This window comes from Lissotriton helveticus, chromosome 4_1 (assembly GCF_964261635.1).
Source record: "Lissotriton helveticus chromosome 4_1, aLisHel1.1, whole genome shotgun sequence".
NCBI lineage: Eukaryota > Metazoa > Chordata > Amphibia > Caudata > Salamandridae > Lissotriton > Lissotriton helveticus.
In genome coordinates this window covers 1046955547-1046970601 of record NC_136063.1, presented here as the reverse complement: position 1 = coordinate 1046970601, position 15055 = coordinate 1046955547, and the positions used below count along the sequence as shown (strand labels likewise).

General features: G+C 42.1%; 1 protein-coding gene across 4 annotated transcripts in view; it reads right to left on the bottom strand.

Moving 5' to 3' along the window:
• The window catches only part of LOC144828970 (kinesin-like protein KIF17), a 1092500-nt gene that overhangs the window by 803611 nt on the left and 273834 nt on the right, over positions 1–15055 (bottom strand). For all 4 annotated transcript variants that reach the window (XR_013610565.1, XM_078687639.1, XM_078687641.1 and 1 more), the window contains exon 4: positions 10225–10414. Coding sequence is in view for 3 of the 4 variants with exons in the window: in XM_078687639.1 (XP_078543765.1) it covers positions 10225–10414 (190 nt within the window). In the remaining variant the exon portion in view is untranslated. The remainder of the gene's footprint in view (positions 1–10224; positions 10415–15055) is intronic.

Sequence of the window (15055 nt, the reverse complement as noted above, 5' to 3'; positions counted from 1 at the left end):
AATACTACATAGGGTGTACTATTCCCGTACTCTACTACATAAACTGGGGCGTACCCCGGAACCTACCTGCCTCAGAGGTTGTGGATCCCCAGGGACTTTTTATCATATTTTATGGGATTGCCCCAAAATACAATCTTATTGGGAGGAAGTGTTGTTTGAGATATCGGAGGCGACGGGGGTTGTGCTACAGAATGACCCTAAGTGTTGTATACTGAACATTTGGTCTCCTACTGATATGACCAAGGGATTGCAACTCTGGGCGGCACTGGGTATGGCCATTGCGAAGCGTAACATTGCTAGGAGATGGGGATCTGGTGTGAAACCCTCATGTACTCGATGGTGTAATGATATGGACTCAGCAATGGTAGCGGAAAGGGCAGTATATGTGCATAGAGGGTGCCCTAAGAAATGGTCGAGAATATGGAATAATTGGAATGAATATCGAGGGAACCTATGTGAGCCCCCGGAGGAACTGTTAGAACCTGATGATGACCCATAGAGGGAGTGCTACAGTGTCTTTGCTATATGATAGCCTTCTGTGTGTTTTGGGGGCATGGCGGGGTTGTCTTTGGAATAAGTGTGATGAGGAACGATCTAAGTCGCTGCGATATATACTGTGTAACTTGGAGTACATCTGGAGGGGGGTCATGGTTGCAATTCCGAGATGTGCCGTACTAGGCGGGGGGAGGCGCAGGGAGTGCCAGGCAAGGCTAGTGATGTGGCTTGTGAAGGGGACTGTCTACATAATATGATGATGTGCTTAGGACCCGATTGAAAATGCTTGTGTACTGTAACCCTGTAGGATGTTGATAATGACTGGTGCAATCCTGATTCTCATAGAGACAAGTTATGGTTGTTTATTATAAAATGAGACGGACTAGGTCTGTGAACATTATTATCCGAAGGTATTCAGATGTTATTTACACGATTTACGACTTGGCCAGGATGGCCGTTACCATTGCATTGATGTTTAGATGCTTTACGTATGATAAATAGCGGCCAGCCTCCGGGTTGTGTGCAAGACGCTGTGTATTACTGAAACTTTAATAAACGTCAAAAAAAAAAAAAAAAAAAAAAAAAAATTGAATAAGGATATAGACCAATATGAGACACTTTTCAGCTCGTTATTCAGTTTTAGCAGTAACACAATAGTAGCTTAATTGCAGGAGCTGCAGCATTATTTAGGTGGATGGAATTAAACATAGTTTTCCAGATTGGAACTACTATCTCTGAAGATTGTTTATAAAACTTGCTAGGGATCCCATCTGGCCCAGCAGCTTTCTCATTTCTCAATCTCTTTATTTTTGTTATAATTTCATCTTCCGTGATTTCTGTTGCCAGAACAAGCTTCTGATCCACTGAAAGTGTCAGGGTTTTCGTCTCACCCAGCCATATCTTGATCTTATCTGGGTCTAGTGTCAATCTCTCTTCTTATCAAATACTAAAGGCATTAAGCATCTGTCTTTTTCATGTCCTCCTGTGCATTTACTTCTTTTTCTGATACCTTATTGGTTAATAAACTCATATAGTTACGGGATCTGTCTGTACTAGTTTTCCATGTCAGCAATGCTCGCTTCTCTCCCTATGCTCAAGGTGTTGCAGCCTACCTGCTTGTCAACAATCTTGCATTCTTTTCTCCAACAATGCATTATATCTATTCTGTACCATTTCTAATTCTTGCCTCAGTCTTGTTATTATTGTTTGTGGTGCTTGCGTCCCTCGGACATTTTGGATCTGTGTGCCCTTTTCTAAAATGCCAATGTCCAAACTCCAAATTCTTCCCTTCTTCACAAGCTATTCAATGTCTGTATTTCACTAATTACTCACTTTACATATGTCTTGCTTGTATCACAGACTGCATTATAGGTGTCAGTACCTAAACTAAGATTGAAAAATGCTTGACCAATATTGTTCAGATCCTGCAAAATATCTTGATCTAGTAGCAGTGTTCTAAGGTCCATCTTTGATGTGATTTGATATCCAGAAATTCCAAATCTAGTATTATTGCGGAGCGGTTTCAACAATGAGCTGGGACATACCACACACCTTGCACACTTTTGATTAGTGATTGATCGAAGATGAAGTAGTCAATTCTTGATAATGCCCATATTTTATTTTTACTATAAAAGGTGTAACCCCTCTGGTTACATACTCTACTGTTTCAATATCATACAAGCCAAGTTCTTCCATTATGATCTTTATCATAGCACTTACTTTTGTGGTATTGGTATATTGTTTTTTAGTTGACCTATCCTAAGTACTAAAATCAAGTTCTATTCAGATCAAATTTGACTTACATTTCATTAACTTCAACACGCATTCACACTTCAACAAAATAAATATACACCTTAACTACTACTTTCCAGAAGTCATTCTCGCATTTGAACCTATTGTTGGCTGTTTATCTTGAGGCAAGAAATAGTGAAGAAAATAAAAGTTAAAAAAATTCTTTGAAATCAGAATAATGAGAAAGAAAAATTTGAGAATAAGTTTAAGAAATACTTACGAGAATGATCTGATAACTGTATTACAACGAAAACAGGTTTACGTAAATCCCATCAGACTAATTGGTAATAAAGGATCTCTGTCCCATAGACTATGCTTTTCTGACACTCAGCAATAGGTATATTATGTCTTGAAGCACGTCTTTTTGAGCTCCTTGAGGAGTAAGATCTTCCAGGGTGCCTAGCAGCGGGAATAATGCAATGAACCTAATCTAGCTGCAAAAATGATAACAGGAATGTGATCTAGGATGAGACCATGAAGGAGGTATTAGTGTTCTAGAGCAGAATGGTGTTTGTCATCAAATTCAGTCTTGAAGTTGGCAACAATGATTGAGCCCCCCGTGGTATGAGAGGCGGAATGACCGGAGGTGGAGGTCTAGGAAGGGGTGACACCCCAGTCTCGTATTCCAAGAAGTGGAACTGCTGATATGGAAGGAGAGTAAGCTCTTAAGTACTTATAATCTAAGACTGAATGCATCCTCCAAGACTTTAGCTTTCGCAGCCGTTCCACATACATCTGAGGAGAAGCTGAATTATTTGTGTACTTCGATATAAAGTAGTGCTTTAACATCATAGATTCACTTGACTTCGAACGGTGCTGCTTCCTCAACATTGAAAGCATCCTCAATAGCGAATGGCTAGTCATAGTATCCTGCTTCTAGAGTGAATCTCCACTCAGAACTGCGCTGTTTTTCATGCTGTTTCCTCTTTGATCTCCCCCTAGACGAGTCCACACACATAGAAATGGGATCATTGGTAGAATGTTCTCCTTCTCCTCAGATCTTCCAGATCCCTCCTTAGGGACTCCTGCTGTTTGTGTTGTTCCCCCTTAAGTCCATGAAGAAGATACATTTTCTCCCTTAATGCCACAATAATAGTTTTTCAGCCTTACATGGCAGCAGCCTATATGGTTACAATGTCCTATTTTCCCCTTCATTTCCTTTAAAAAATGTTTGTGTAGGAGATTTTATCCTTGGTACATAGTTCTCTGGTGACTTTTGCATATTTATAGAAGAGTTTCTTTTTTTCCCCAGTAAATACCTTTTTTTAATGGGACATCTCCCACTCCAATTCCAACTAAAGCAAAACGTGACTTACCTCAACGTTGAACTAGACACTGCCTTAATAGCAGATCTATGACAGACTTATATAGTTGTTGTATGCTCCACATAAGTAAAAAACGTTTCCCCCCTCAAACCTGTTACATACGGGAGCATATGTTTGTAATACCAAGTTATTCCCAAGGACCAGTTTGGATTTTCAGTTGTGCTCTGCATATTACTACCGTACCCCCTGACAACGGTCCCTAGCCATAGTTGTGAATACTGCACTGATGTACTAACTAAGTTGCTCTACTATTCCTACACGGTTACATAACACTTCTAATGTAGTGAACTATAACCATGTTCCACTCAGCAGCAAGAGATTGCTAATTTTAGTCACACAATATATATCTTTACCGTTGTTTTCCTTAGCTAATTTACCTGAACTGTAACTTACCACATGTTCATGTCTCACACTGAGACATGTTTCATTTCCCTGTAACCATGTTATATTCTCAGTTGGCACTGGACACTCTTCTCTGTCGCTTCCTCAATGTTGATATTTCTTGGGGAAAAAGAGGAGGTTGGACAGGGGGTTAAGGATTGGCCTTGTCTGTTCTTTCATGGCTCTTCTTCTGCTTCTTCCAGTAAGAATCTCTCTGTCTGTTTCTTTCATTTCTAATCACACACTTAAAAGGTCTCACCAGAGTCTCTTGCACACACTCCGACCTAGATCCACACGAGATACTAACTGACTCCTATCCTGCTCACAACATCTGATGGGGGAATAACATAATGCCCTACCAATACTCACTTCAAGATCAGAGTTACTTCTTATACCCATATCTGACAAGCAACTGTAAGTCTAATCAAGCGCTGTTTTGCTATACTAATTCTTCTAGTCTACCAATCCTATTTTTATTAAAAAGACATGTTTCACACTCACTGATAAGCTCAATACTGTCTCCTTGAATGTGAAGGGGTTGAACTCTCCAATGATAACAGGCAAAATAACGGACTACCATTTTTAAAGCCAAAGCGGACACCATCATACTCCAAGAAACTAGAATTTCACACAAAGACGACAATACCCACAGAAATAATTGGGTCTCACATGTCATCTGCTTCCTGCCATACACAAACAAATTGAGTTATCACCCTAATCTCCCAAAAATACAATCTTAAACTAAGCTTAAATCCCCCCTTACAGACGCACAGGGTAGATAGATAAAATCCACATTAAGCAAAGGAGGCTCAAAAACCAATCATGTTGTTAACATATATGGCCAAAATAATGATGGCTCCTCTTTTTAGAAAACTATATCAGACAAAATAGGCCTACTGTCACCCAATGATCTAACCATTGTAGGAGGCGACTTTAATCTGCCACTAGATATGACTCTTAACTGTCAATCCAGCTCCTAATACCACACCTCAAAGTTTCACAGAAGCTCTGTACCAAACACAATTTAAAGGACACGTGGAGACTTCAGCACCCAGACTCCAAGGGCTACACCTTCTTTTCCGCCCAACACAATACATACACTAGAATTAACTACATTCTCGTATCTGGAACCCATACTCAACTCCTATCAGATCACTCCTCCATCACTACGTTGCTATGTAGTACAAACCCTAAACCCAAACAAACATTTGGTGATCAATAATGACCTTTTAACTAATCCAGACAACACAGAGAAAATTAGAGAAACTATTGCAAATATATAACAGATAACACTTCACTGACAACGCCAACACAACCATTCTGGATGCTCTCAAAACATAAAGAGAGACAGCAATTAACAGAAAAGCGAAAGTCAATAAAACTAATAACGCCTTACTAATTAAATTGGAAGATTAAATAAAAATGCTAGAAACACTACAAAAAGCTAGACACAAAATATGAATGTATCAAACTTTTAAGTAAAATAGCTGCCGTCTGGATTAATAGATTTAAAGGCCTCAAATTATGCAAGGCCAACAAAGCCGACAAACTGCTAGCCTCTTACCTGAAGCATAAACAAAACAAAATAATATTATCACCCTTGAAGACAATGTAAATTTTACCCAAACCAACCACCCAAAAATACTAGAAATCTTGCGAAAATTTGACGAGGATCTATACTCTGAGTTCAGCCATGTAACCCCAGTTCAATTCTTAAATGAGTTAAATAAACTGAGATTGCCCGACTGTCTGAGGAAGACAAAGATATTCTACATATGGGAAGAGGTTTGGTGCAATGGCCAGGGCGGCTGACTCCAGAACACAGGGCTCACAGTACGATCCCCGTCGCCAGCAGTAGGTTAGCCCAGCACCATGGGACTCTGGGCAATAGCTCACTTAATCTTCCCATTAGCTCCCAGCACCAGGAAACCTCTCCGGAGGTAGCTGTGCGCTTTACAAATCCTGGTATTCCATATTTTTAATTTCATATAAGCCAATATCCGTAGAGAAAATCATGAAACCAATCAACTTTATAAAACTTTTTACGCCTCTATTCAATCGATAATACAAGAAAAATGTAACCATTTTGCAACAACCAGCCCTATTAGCGGTACTGCAGCTGAAGTTACCATAGTCATGATCCCTAAAAAAGGGAAAGATCCCCTATTAACATAACACTACATACCTATATCACTTAGAAATCATGATTGCAAACTGTATGCAAAAATCATGGCCAAATGACTTAATCTCTTTTTACCACACTTAATAGGCAGCTTACAAGCTGGTTTCTTGAAAAATCGTATGTCTAATGACAATACCCATCTCCCTTGACAAGTTCTAGAGAGAGCAAACTCCTCCACATAGGCTACAGTAGTGATGACACCTGACACTGAAAAAGCATGCAATAGTGTCTCCTGTACTTTCCTTGAAGTAACCCTCAAAGCATTTAACCTAGCAGACAAATTAATAAAAATGATTATTTCCCCTGTGTAGCAACCCTAGCACTCGAATTAGAACAAGTGGTTTCAGATCACAGCCATTTAAACTCAGAAAAAGTACAAAGCAAGGATGCTCGCCTTGGCCCTCCGAATTTGTAATTGAACTGGAGCCACTCCTATTAGCTATACAAAACAATGATAAGATATCTAGAACTAATTTCAATATCAAAGTAGCAATACTCTCTGCTTATGAAGATGATATCCTAATAGATACCAAAAAGTCCAGCACATCCATCAATGCCCTCATGGAAACTATCAAATTATATTCCTCAGCACCCGCTATAAAATAAATAAGGGCCAAATCAGAGGTTAAGTCACTAAATACCGTAGGAGCAAAAGAAATACTAGGTGACACTAGTTTAGCATAGCAACCCCACTAATTCAAATACCTAGGGATTACATTTGGATCAGACTTAACAGACACTACAATCATAAAGAAACACCCTGAAACAAATGTCAGACCTTCTTGAAAACTAGGCACCCAAATTCATCGTGTGGTACGGCCACATTGAAACTATAAAAATGAGAACACTAATAGTTAAATACTTAGTTAAGCTCCCATTAATATTATCAGATGACTTCCACCGCAAACTGGATAAGCTAATGACAAACTTTATCTGGCAAAACAACAGCCCTATAATAGAACTGAAGAAACTCTGCCTCCCCACTGAACTGGGTGGCGTATACCTCGCAAACTTTAGGAATTACCAAACAGCTTTTTTAAGCGAAACAAGGTTTATACTGGTTTTCTACACTGATAACTATAAACCCACATAGCTAGAGGTAGAAAAAGCCATGTTAGCCAACCTAGACCCTAATACGCTACCCACTATCAATATCAAACATTGCCTCGCTTCTCCATAACTATTTAAAAACACTCTACTAAGCATGGATAAAAACGATTCTAATCTAGCCTCACTCTGGAACAATTTGAAAAACACATAGGAGGGCCAAACATTATAATGGGACTCCTGGGTATCCAAATGCATCTAGTTCCCCAAACAACCATGCTCCAATGCCCCCCAAATCCATTTAGAACTTACAAACACAATGTCACTTGGACAAAATATAATTCTATAACTTCCTCAGAAGTAAAACATGCATCAATAAATCAACTTACGGCAAAAACCCATCCCTCCCAGTACTTATCAATAAACCTAACAAAACAGGTAATCATGTCTCCAAATTCTGCAAGTTACTACAACCCTAAATGCAGGAGTGAACCTCAAAACAATGAAGGACTGGGGCACACACTACACCCACCACATACAAGAGGCTCAATGGAATAAAAAATGGAAGTTAGGCTTTTCGCACAAAACTCACCATTATCTCAAACTAAATTCTGGTTAATCCACAAAGCTTACTGGACCCCATCATGTCTACACAATCTGGACACCCTAGATAGTCCCACATGCTGGAGTTGTAAAGGAGTCAGAGATCTCACACACCTACTCTTCAATTTTAAATCTATGAAAAATTCTGGGACAATGTTTTTTCTTTCATCATAAAGATTTTTAATATATGCCCAAAACACAAATTTGCTTATCTCATCAAAGGATTCTTTGATCCCGATATCACAAACACCAATGCCTGACATTTACTTGACCTCTTGCTAATGACTGCAGTTACAATAATTAACACCTGTCACAACACCCTCCTGTGCCCTTTCCATGACCCCCTTCTGTGCCTTCTGTGTAGTGGTATAGCATGCAGGGCTTATGTTGTATTACCCCTGTGGCGTTTTATTGCTTGCGATGATATGACTGATGCTCCACCTTCACCCCCATGACTGAGGCGCTACCTGCACCCTCATGACTGATGCTCTCCCAGCACCCTCATGACTGATGCTCCCCCAGCCCCCTCATGACTGATGCTACCCCAGCACCCTCATGTCTGATGCTCCCCCAGCACCCTCATGTCTGATGCTCCCCCAGCACCCTCATGACTGATGCTCCCCCAGCACCCTCATGACTGATGCTCTCCCAACACCCTCATGACTAATGCTCCCCCAGCAACCTTATGACTAATGCTCCCTCCGCACCCTCATAACTGATGCTTCCCCAGCACTTTCATGACTGATGCTCTCCCAACACCCTCATGACTATTGCTCCCCCAGCACCTTCATGACTGATGCTCCCCCTAGCTCCTGTGATTCCATTAAGCTTGAGTCCCTGCAAACTTTCCCCAGAATCCTGTGAGCCAATGGCAAGCCTTGCTCTCACTGTTATTATGGCCTTGGTGTGGTTTTCCACGGAGTCCCTGCAAGCTTCCTCCCGGAATCCTGTGAACTAATGGAAAGCCTTACAACCGCTGTCCCAGGCGCCTTGGTGTTGTTTTCCATTATGCATATTCAAACAAAAACTACATTTGTTTCCTATTATTGGTTCCAATCGTCAAGTTGCACCTGCCATTCCTGTAAGGTCAAAACAAGTGTACTAACATGTTTTCTTCAAGGGTTCAAGAACATTCCAGCAGGCCATGTACCCCATGTGATCTAGCTACATGCTTTGAGTTTTCAAGATGGTATATAAGGCCTTCCTACCCAGAGTCGTTTCTTGGCCTAGCTCCCTGTGGGACAAGCTTCACCCTTCCCACTCACCTGAAGAATCCAGCCGGAACCGTAAAGCGCTCCGGGCTTCTTCAAGTCCAAGTGAAACGGTGTTTCCTGTGGCTCCAGCTACCTCAACATCTTCCTCATCTCTCCCTCCTGCATAGCTACACCGGAGTCCCTAAGTCAAAGCCTTGAGATATTCTTCGAACTTCAGTCAAGTGGAAGAACAAGGCTGAGCACTTGATATCAGGTTAGTGTGCACTAATCCTCCTATAGTAGTTGCTGTATTGAGTATCAGAGTCTTCAAAGACTATAGACTTTCCCTCCATGCCCGCTTTGTGATTTCCTCCAGCGCTTCTTGTGTGTTTATACTCTGAACCCTTCTTGCAACCTTGGTGCTTGAACAGTGTTTATGCAAGGACTAAAGACTTAGCTCTATGTTTCTCTGATACACAGTAGAGCCTCAAGACTGCACTTCAGAATCTTTCATATATCTATGAACCTTGTGCCTAAACCTGTGTTCCGAGTTTACCCGTGGCCATGCAAGTAACTCCAACCTGTGTTCCGAGTTTAGCCTTGAGAGTGCAAGTAACTCCAACCTGGGTTCAGAGTTTACCCATGGGAGTGCAAGTAATTCCAAACTGTATTCAGAGTTTATCCTTGGGAGTGCCACACCCAATCTGTGATATCAGGTATTCTGCTCTCATGCCGTGCTGCTGATGAAACCTGTAAGTGTATGTCACTGAAGTCACTCATATCCAACTGTCATGGTTTCCTTTTATTTCTTTGTATTTTGCATTTTATTATTCATATGGCTTTGTATGCTTAACAAAATCGATAAAGATTATTTGAAATAAAAATAATTGCTTATTTTAATAGGCTGATAAATTAGGCTGATGAAAAGTGAACGTGAGATATCTTTTTTTTGGACAAGTGTTCCGGGATCCTGCACGTGGACAGAACTATTCCTGCTTATGATTATCAATGAAGATCCCCTGAAGGGAAACAGTGAGAACTCCAATGACAACATCAATAAATGAGATTTAAGAAACTAAATAAAAACATACATTTTAAAACTATATACATTAAAAAAAAAGCATGTTATGCCATTCACCAGTTTAGATCTGTAGGAATGGCTTCTAGCTAGCCTCCACCAACCCATTTTTTTTATATTAGTATCTACCTGTGGTGGAGATTTCCATCTTGATGGTGAAGATGGCATGGGAGCGTGAAGAGTCCTTGTTCAACAGGGTGTAGCCCACAGATCTGTTTCTCAACCCTATTGCCATGATGTTCTCACACTCAGCAACGCTGTGCATTGTGTGAATAGACAGTGCCTTCACATAAATCCCCCACTCAGGGTGCTCCTTCAGCTGCAAATGAAGAACAACAAATACAAATATGTCAATGTCACTATGCGAGAACCCCAAATGTAATCTGACAGAGGATAAAGATCACTAAGCAAGGATTTTATTATCACTGAAAGTGTCTATAAAGCACTCTCCTTGATATTGCTAATATAGATAGCTGGTGCTGAAGTCACTTGAGGCACTGTATATAAAGACTACATGAAAGTACAACCAGAACAATGTACTCACCATTTTGATTCTTATGCTCTTAATAATAAAGTCTCATCAACATAATCAAGAAACATGCAGAATTTTGAGGTGGTGTCCTAGACAAACTAGCTCTTTGATTTTTTAGTAGCAGTTCATCAGTACAAAGGTCAGGAGTAGATACCCGGTGAGCTCAGGAATGACAGGTTTCACAAGGGTCTCACTCTAAACCCAGAAGTAAACATTCTTGAAGGTTCCTAACAACTCCTTAAAGAAAGTATTTATGATTAGAGACCTTAGAATGTGGTAAAACGCTATAGTAATATGTCATCCCCAGATGTGCCTAATTGTCAGTGAGAGGTAGGCTAACGTGGTGCATCTATGGATTAAATGGATTGTCTTCAGAGGAGAGATATGTACTCCGCCACAATTGCCGGAACGAACCTCCCTGGAGGAGATGGTGGTGTAGGGGCAGAATTTGCTACTATATTGGGGACACTATTTACGATCAATGGAGCAACTGTATCATATAGATGAGATGAGAACAGTGGCTACTGTATTACTTGTGAATCTGTGTTGTTTGCTGTTTGTACTTAATGAAAAGAATTTAAAAAAAACAAAAAAACTGCGGCTTAGACTTTTAAGGATGTTAACAAAAGAATTTGCAACTAGTACCAATGGAAAGAACTAGAAACTTATACCAGAACGCTTAAACTCGATAAATGAAATGGGTTAAAGCGCCTCAGCAAAAGAGCCAAATATATACCATTCGGGCTGCAAAGTTTTGAGTCTACCATTTAAAACAGAAAGAGATCTGAATGACCACCTCCAGGTGTAAGGTATCAATAAAGATACAAAACATGTTTTACCTGTTCCAGTGAGAGTTGTGAATGAAGGCCAGGTAAATACATACAAGAAGGAGGGTGGGAGCACAATACCTCACATCCCACCACTTTTAGCTAGAATAAAATCCACTGCATATCTAGTCTGTTCTGAATATATCTGCATACTTTCCAATTGATGATGTTGCGCAAAGCTGCTACTGTGATATTAGACAGAATTTGCAGCTTGCATCCGAAATAGTCTCTACCCTTCTCACTCCTGGCAATGGAAGTACCACCCAGTGTGAAAATAGAATAAAGAATGTATCCAACGGTGATACCCTTGCTGAAATTATTGACCTCTATATCGGTCACACCCTCACAGAATTCTTTTGTTAGTGTCCTTTTGACCCATTGTGTCCTAGGTTTAGCATGTGTACAGGGCACACCCAAAGGCAATACCATTCCAAGGGCCACATCGCCAGTACCATTATGAACATTGGAATGAGTCCCATCAGACAAGGAAAAACACCCTGGGTGTGCATAAATCAGCCTGTCATAATCCACTGCTGCGTTCCTGGAATTCATTCAGAAGGTACTTGGATCTTCTTTATTCACTAAGGGGAACTTATGTTTGTACAGTACTATCCCTGAACAATTTAAATACAGTGCGGTGTCTGTACTGTTCACAATGGGGCAGCAAGCAGGGTACTAACTGGCCTCTCGAGGGAATGTCAACTCCTTGTAATGCCAACCCACTAGCGTTATGTTCTGTTCTTCCATATAAAAATGATCACAATATGCATTGTTGTCACAACCTGGATATCCCACCCCCAGTGGCTTTCTATGGGATAAACATGGTCTCGGATACCCAAAACCAAACACTCCTTTTACTTCTAGCAGGGCTCGAAAATTCCACTCGACCGCTTGCATAGTCGAGCTAAATTTAACACGGTCGAGCTGATTTTAGGTCCTACTCGCCCTTTCTGGCAAGTAGGAAAACAAAACAACTTTTGTCCTCTGTCTGTGAAAACAGAGCAAATGTGACAAGATAACAAGATTTAAAGGCATTTTATTTGCTCACAAAGTTAATGAGCAATAAAGATGCCTTTAAATCTTGTTATATTGTCACATTTGCTCCGCTTTCAGAGAGGGAGGTCAAGTAGGCTGCAGTTAGATCGAGGACATTTTTTAAGGTACTGGTCCTGCAGGACTAGTACTATTTTTTGGAGTTTTTGAGCCCTGTCTAGAAACTGTGGTGGCCGAGTATATGTATAATTAACAAGTGACAATGGATATGCAGTCCACAGGCTAGTGACAGATAGAGTGGGGTAACATGCAGTCCCTTCACCAAAGAAACGTTCATGTTTTTCAAAAAATTAATTACTTGGGGCCGTTATTTTATTTTGTCTTGGGGAAATTAGCTTATCCTTACTGTGCAAGGGCATACTTTGAGCATATTCCAAAACCCATGACACCCCACACAGTATTATTATCACCGATATCAAAAAACCAACACGTTATATTGCCTTTTTGTTGACCACATCACTTGACGTGGTACAGTAACAATCTGCTGCTCCTCCTCGTTAATAATTCTACCATCGGGATGCATAGTAAATTCCGAAGAGGAAAATGCAAGAAAATATAAAAGTTCCCAGTGTCCATTTGCGCCTCACTGGTACAGGCTCCTATTGTCCATCAATTAGTTGGCGCGATGGAGCTTGCTCTGTCCTAAGCTCTTCTCCTAATCTATCCAGCGTCGATAAAGGCGGTATACTTTCAGAGTATACTTTTTTCCCTCACTAATGTTCATACAATAAAAACACAGAGCAAGCGCAAAATTCTCACAGTGCAATTTGTCGTTGGTTCTGCTATTAAGTACTACCTATCTTGCACAGTCCATCCCTAATCTTTCGTCTCTCTATGTTCAGTAGCACTCAGCCGAAGACGCAAACTATACCTGGCAGCCCCAGGCACCATATGATCACTGAACAGGAGCTCTTGAATAGCACGTATTTCGGGTGGCAAAGCCTAGTTCACGATGTCGTGGTTCTTCTCCTCTGTTTGCGTCCAGGTCAACCCGGGCATCACTGAACGGGACGAATCTAGGCACTTGCTCACATTCAGGGTCCCCGACTCCCTCCTTGACCCACTGGTCATATGGCAGTGGCAAAATGGACCCTCCGGCAATGAGTGGCATGCATCCGAATCTTTAGACCAGCAACGTTTACAGCAGTCCATGTTACCAACAGAACTTGCTCAGGACCTTTCCAGCGGGGCTCCAAATGTTTCTTCCTCTGAAAGTTCTTGACGAGGATGAAATCCCGGGGCTGGATGTTGTGGCCAGGTCCCTCTGGTATCAGAGGTAAGGAGGCATGTACCTGCAGGTGAACAGAACGCAACCTTTCAGTCAATTGTCCAAGATAATCAAGCAACACAGGATATTCAATATCAGAGTATTTATGGGGACGTAGGACACCCCAGACTGGCGTCCAAACACTACCTCGTAAGGTGACAAGCCTGTTCTAGAATGTGCTGTAGTTCTAGTTGACAAAAGAGGTAACAGTAAAGCATCTGTCCATTCCAACCCTGTTGTCTCTTGAATTCTTGCCAATTTCAGTTTGAGAGTACCATTGTACTTCTCAACAAGTCCTGCAGACCTCAGGTGATTGGCTGCATGAAATTTCTGTTTGATGTGCAAATCTTCACATACTAATGTAATCACTTTCCCATTAACATGACTTCCATTGTCACTCCAGATAATTCGGGGCATACCAAAACGTGGAAAATACTCTTTAATGAGTGCCGTTCGTGGATAGCTTTTGCTCTGCAGACTCTTGACCTCTGCTGGGACTCACTCGTGCTATTTCCTGGAGGTGTGGAACTGCTTCCTGGACTGCTGCAGCGCGAACACGGGCGCGGGGGACTGCGAGGACCAGCATCCTCTGTTTGCTATCAGCTGGTGCCTCTTCCCCTGATTGCCCGCCGCCTGCCTACTCTACAAAAACGCCTCAAGGCCCCCGCTCCGCGGGAGCCGTTGGTGGATAGCTTTTTCTCTGCTGACTCTTGACCTCTGCTGGGACTCCCTCGTGCTATTTCCTGGAGGTGTGGAACTGCTTCCTGGACTGCTGCAGTGCGGACACGGGTGCGGGGGACTGCGAGGACCAGCATCCTCTGTTTGCTATCAGCTGGTGCCTCTTCCCCTGATTGCCCGCCGCCTGCCTGCTCTACAAAAACGCCTCACGGCCCCCGCTCCGCGGGAGCCGTTCGTGGATAGCTTTTGCTCTGCTGACTCTTGACCTCTGCTGGGACTCACTCGTGCTATTTCCTGGAGGTGTGGAACTGCTCCCTGGACTGCTGCAGCGCGGACACGGGCAAGGGGGACTGCGAGGACCAGCATCCTCTGTTTGCTATCAGCTGGTGCCTCTTCCCCTGATTGCCCGCCGCCTGCCTGCTCTACAAAAACGCCTCACGGCCCCCGCTCCGCGGGAGCCGTTCGTGGGTAGCTTTTGCTCTGCTGACTCTTGACCTCTGCTGGGACTCACTCGTGCTATTTCCTGGAGGTGTGGAACTGCTCCCTGGACTGCTGCAGCGCGGACACGGGCGACTGCGAGGACCAGCACCCTCTGTTTGCTGT